Here is a 2,500-nt window from a genome sequence, read left to right as displayed (position 1 = left end):
GGTCCTGGAGGATGGCACTGCCGTCCTCCACCACCATCTCGGAGTACTCCCGGGCCCGTGTCGGGGAAGACAGCACCACCTGCACACACACACACACACACACACACACCACACACCGTTGTTATTGTTGCTTTTCATCTGCTTCTCTCTCTCTCTCTCTCTCTCTCTCTCTCTCTCCTATGTATATATATATATATTTTCCCCTTTTTTTATTTCAAAAAAAAAAAAAAAAAAAAAAAAAATTCATTGATGCCTTGATGTAAAAAAAGCAATTGTTGCTCATTCAATTTACCATCATGAAATAAAATCTGGACTTGACCACCATTGTCATGATTATTATAGTCACAGAAAGGTTACACGAGTGAAAAGGGAAAAGGAGCACACAGAGAGACAGACAGAGCGAGAGAGACACAGAGGCAGACAGAGACACAGAGACTAGAGACACAGACAGACAGACAGACAGACATAAATGGGTGAAAGGTTGATGAATGAAGATGAAGACGTTGAAAGTACCAAGATGTTGATTGTGTACAGTATGTATCCACAACTAAGTTCGTGGTGGTGGTGGTGGCGGTGATAGTAGTAGTAGTAGTCGTAGTAGAAGTGGTAGTAGTAGGCGTAGTAGTAGTAGCAATAGTAGTAGTAACAGTAGTAGCAGCAGTAGCAGTAGTGGTGGTGGTGGTGGTGGTAACGAGACTGTTACACTGTCAGAAATGTAGACAGAAGATTGAGAACCGCACACATATTTTTTTTTTTAAATATATAAATACGTAAAAAAAAGAATAAATAAATAAATAAATATACAAACGAGACACACAGGAAGCGCACACCACCAATATATACTTTGCATACACTTCTGGGATTGGATTAGGTCAGCAATGCCATATTTTCCCTCTGCCCCCCCAAACCCCTCCCCAACCCTATCCCCTAAACACACACACACACCCACACACACACACACACACACACACATAAAACCCACCCCTCTCAGCCATTCTAGCGTATACCAGCTGGTTCCAGTCAGTGCCCGAATGCACCGACTACCAGTACCTTTGAGGTTCACTGACCCCTCCCCCGGGCCTTCCTCATTTACACACACACACACACACGCATACACACACACACAAACACACACACACACGCACGCACGCACGCACGCACACACACACACAGTTATACACACAGTCACACGGAGAGAGACAAACCGACAGACAAACCGACAGAGACAAAGACGAAGGAATGGACACACACACACACACACACACACACACACACACACACACACACACACACACAGAAACAAACAGTTGAAAATACAGATCGAGCAAAGAAAGCGGCCATTCACCCCCTCCAAGCTTTTCCCCTCCTCCCCACTGACATCACCCCCACCCTCCCAGAACTCCCCTCCACTCCCCATCTGCCCCTACATCCTTCCAGCCGGTCAACTCTGGTAGTAACCATGTCAACGGTGCCGCGTTTTCTGCTGCTGCTCCTGTTGTTTTCGTATTGGCCCTGATGGGCAGATTTCCATCAGGGCACGAAGCAACACACACACACACACACACACACACACACACACACACACACACACACACACACTGACAGCCTTCCTACACACACACACACACACACTGACAGCCTTCCTACACACACACACACACACACACACACACTGACACCCTTCACACACACACACACACACACACGCATACACACACACACACACACACACTGATAGCCTTCCTACACACACACACACACACTCACTGACAGCCTTCCTCCACAAACACAGACACACAACAAACACACACACACACAATGAGAGCACCCCCCCCCCCCCCCGCCCTTCCCCCCCCCCACACACACACACACACACACACACACACACACTGACCTTCAAGCAAGGGTGCCCCAGCGCTGCGCGACCCCACACACTAATAATCCTATCCAGCTTGTGCACTTTTTTGCATCTGTAGTAGTCCCTGAGAGTACTACCCCCCCTTCCAGTTACCACCACCACCACCACCACCACTCCAACTCCCACCGCCCATCCCTTTACCCACCCCTCAATCCACAACCCTCAACATCCCCTCCAATCCTCCCCCACCCCACCCCCCTCTAACCCTACCCTCCTTCCTGGCACACACAAGGCGTATAATGAAAGCATGCTTGGGTGTGCAAAACACCAGCGGACACACAGACACGCACTCACTCACACACACACACACACACACACACACACACACACACACACACACACACACACACACAGGCAGGCAGACAGACAGACAGACAGACTATGTCCTTAAGTGGCAACGAAACACGAGTTACAACTACCCTAGGTGGAAATAAAACATGACACAACATGATATGGACACGTTCTGAAATTAACAATGAAAACTTCTAAAACCGCGCGCGCGCGCACGCACACACACACACACATATTCCCCATGTAATCGTGACTGCAAGGTAACCAAGTTCCTCCTCGTCACCACGCCCC

The 2,500-nt window shown here is 48.8% G+C and overlaps 1 protein-coding gene across 6 annotated transcripts in view; it reads right to left on the bottom strand.

Moving 5' to 3' along the window:
• LOC143284538 (plexin-B-like) overlaps positions 1-2,500 on the bottom strand; it is a 440,596-nt gene that overhangs the window by 71,340 nt on the left and 366,756 nt on the right. For all 6 annotated transcript variants that reach the window (XM_076591286.1, XM_076591287.1, XM_076591288.1 and 3 more), the window contains one exon: positions 1-79. This exon is cut by the window's left edge and continues 50 nt beyond it. In XM_076591286.1, the coding sequence (XP_076447401.1) occupies positions 1-79 (79 nt within the window). The remainder of the gene's footprint in view (positions 80-2,500) is intronic.

This window comes from Babylonia areolata, chromosome 8 (genome assembly GCF_041734735.1).
Source record: "Babylonia areolata isolate BAREFJ2019XMU chromosome 8, ASM4173473v1, whole genome shotgun sequence".
NCBI classification, from domain to species: Eukaryota; Metazoa; Mollusca; class Gastropoda; order Neogastropoda; family Buccinidae; genus Babylonia; species Babylonia areolata.
This window is presented reverse-complemented; position numbering and strand designations above follow the sequence as displayed.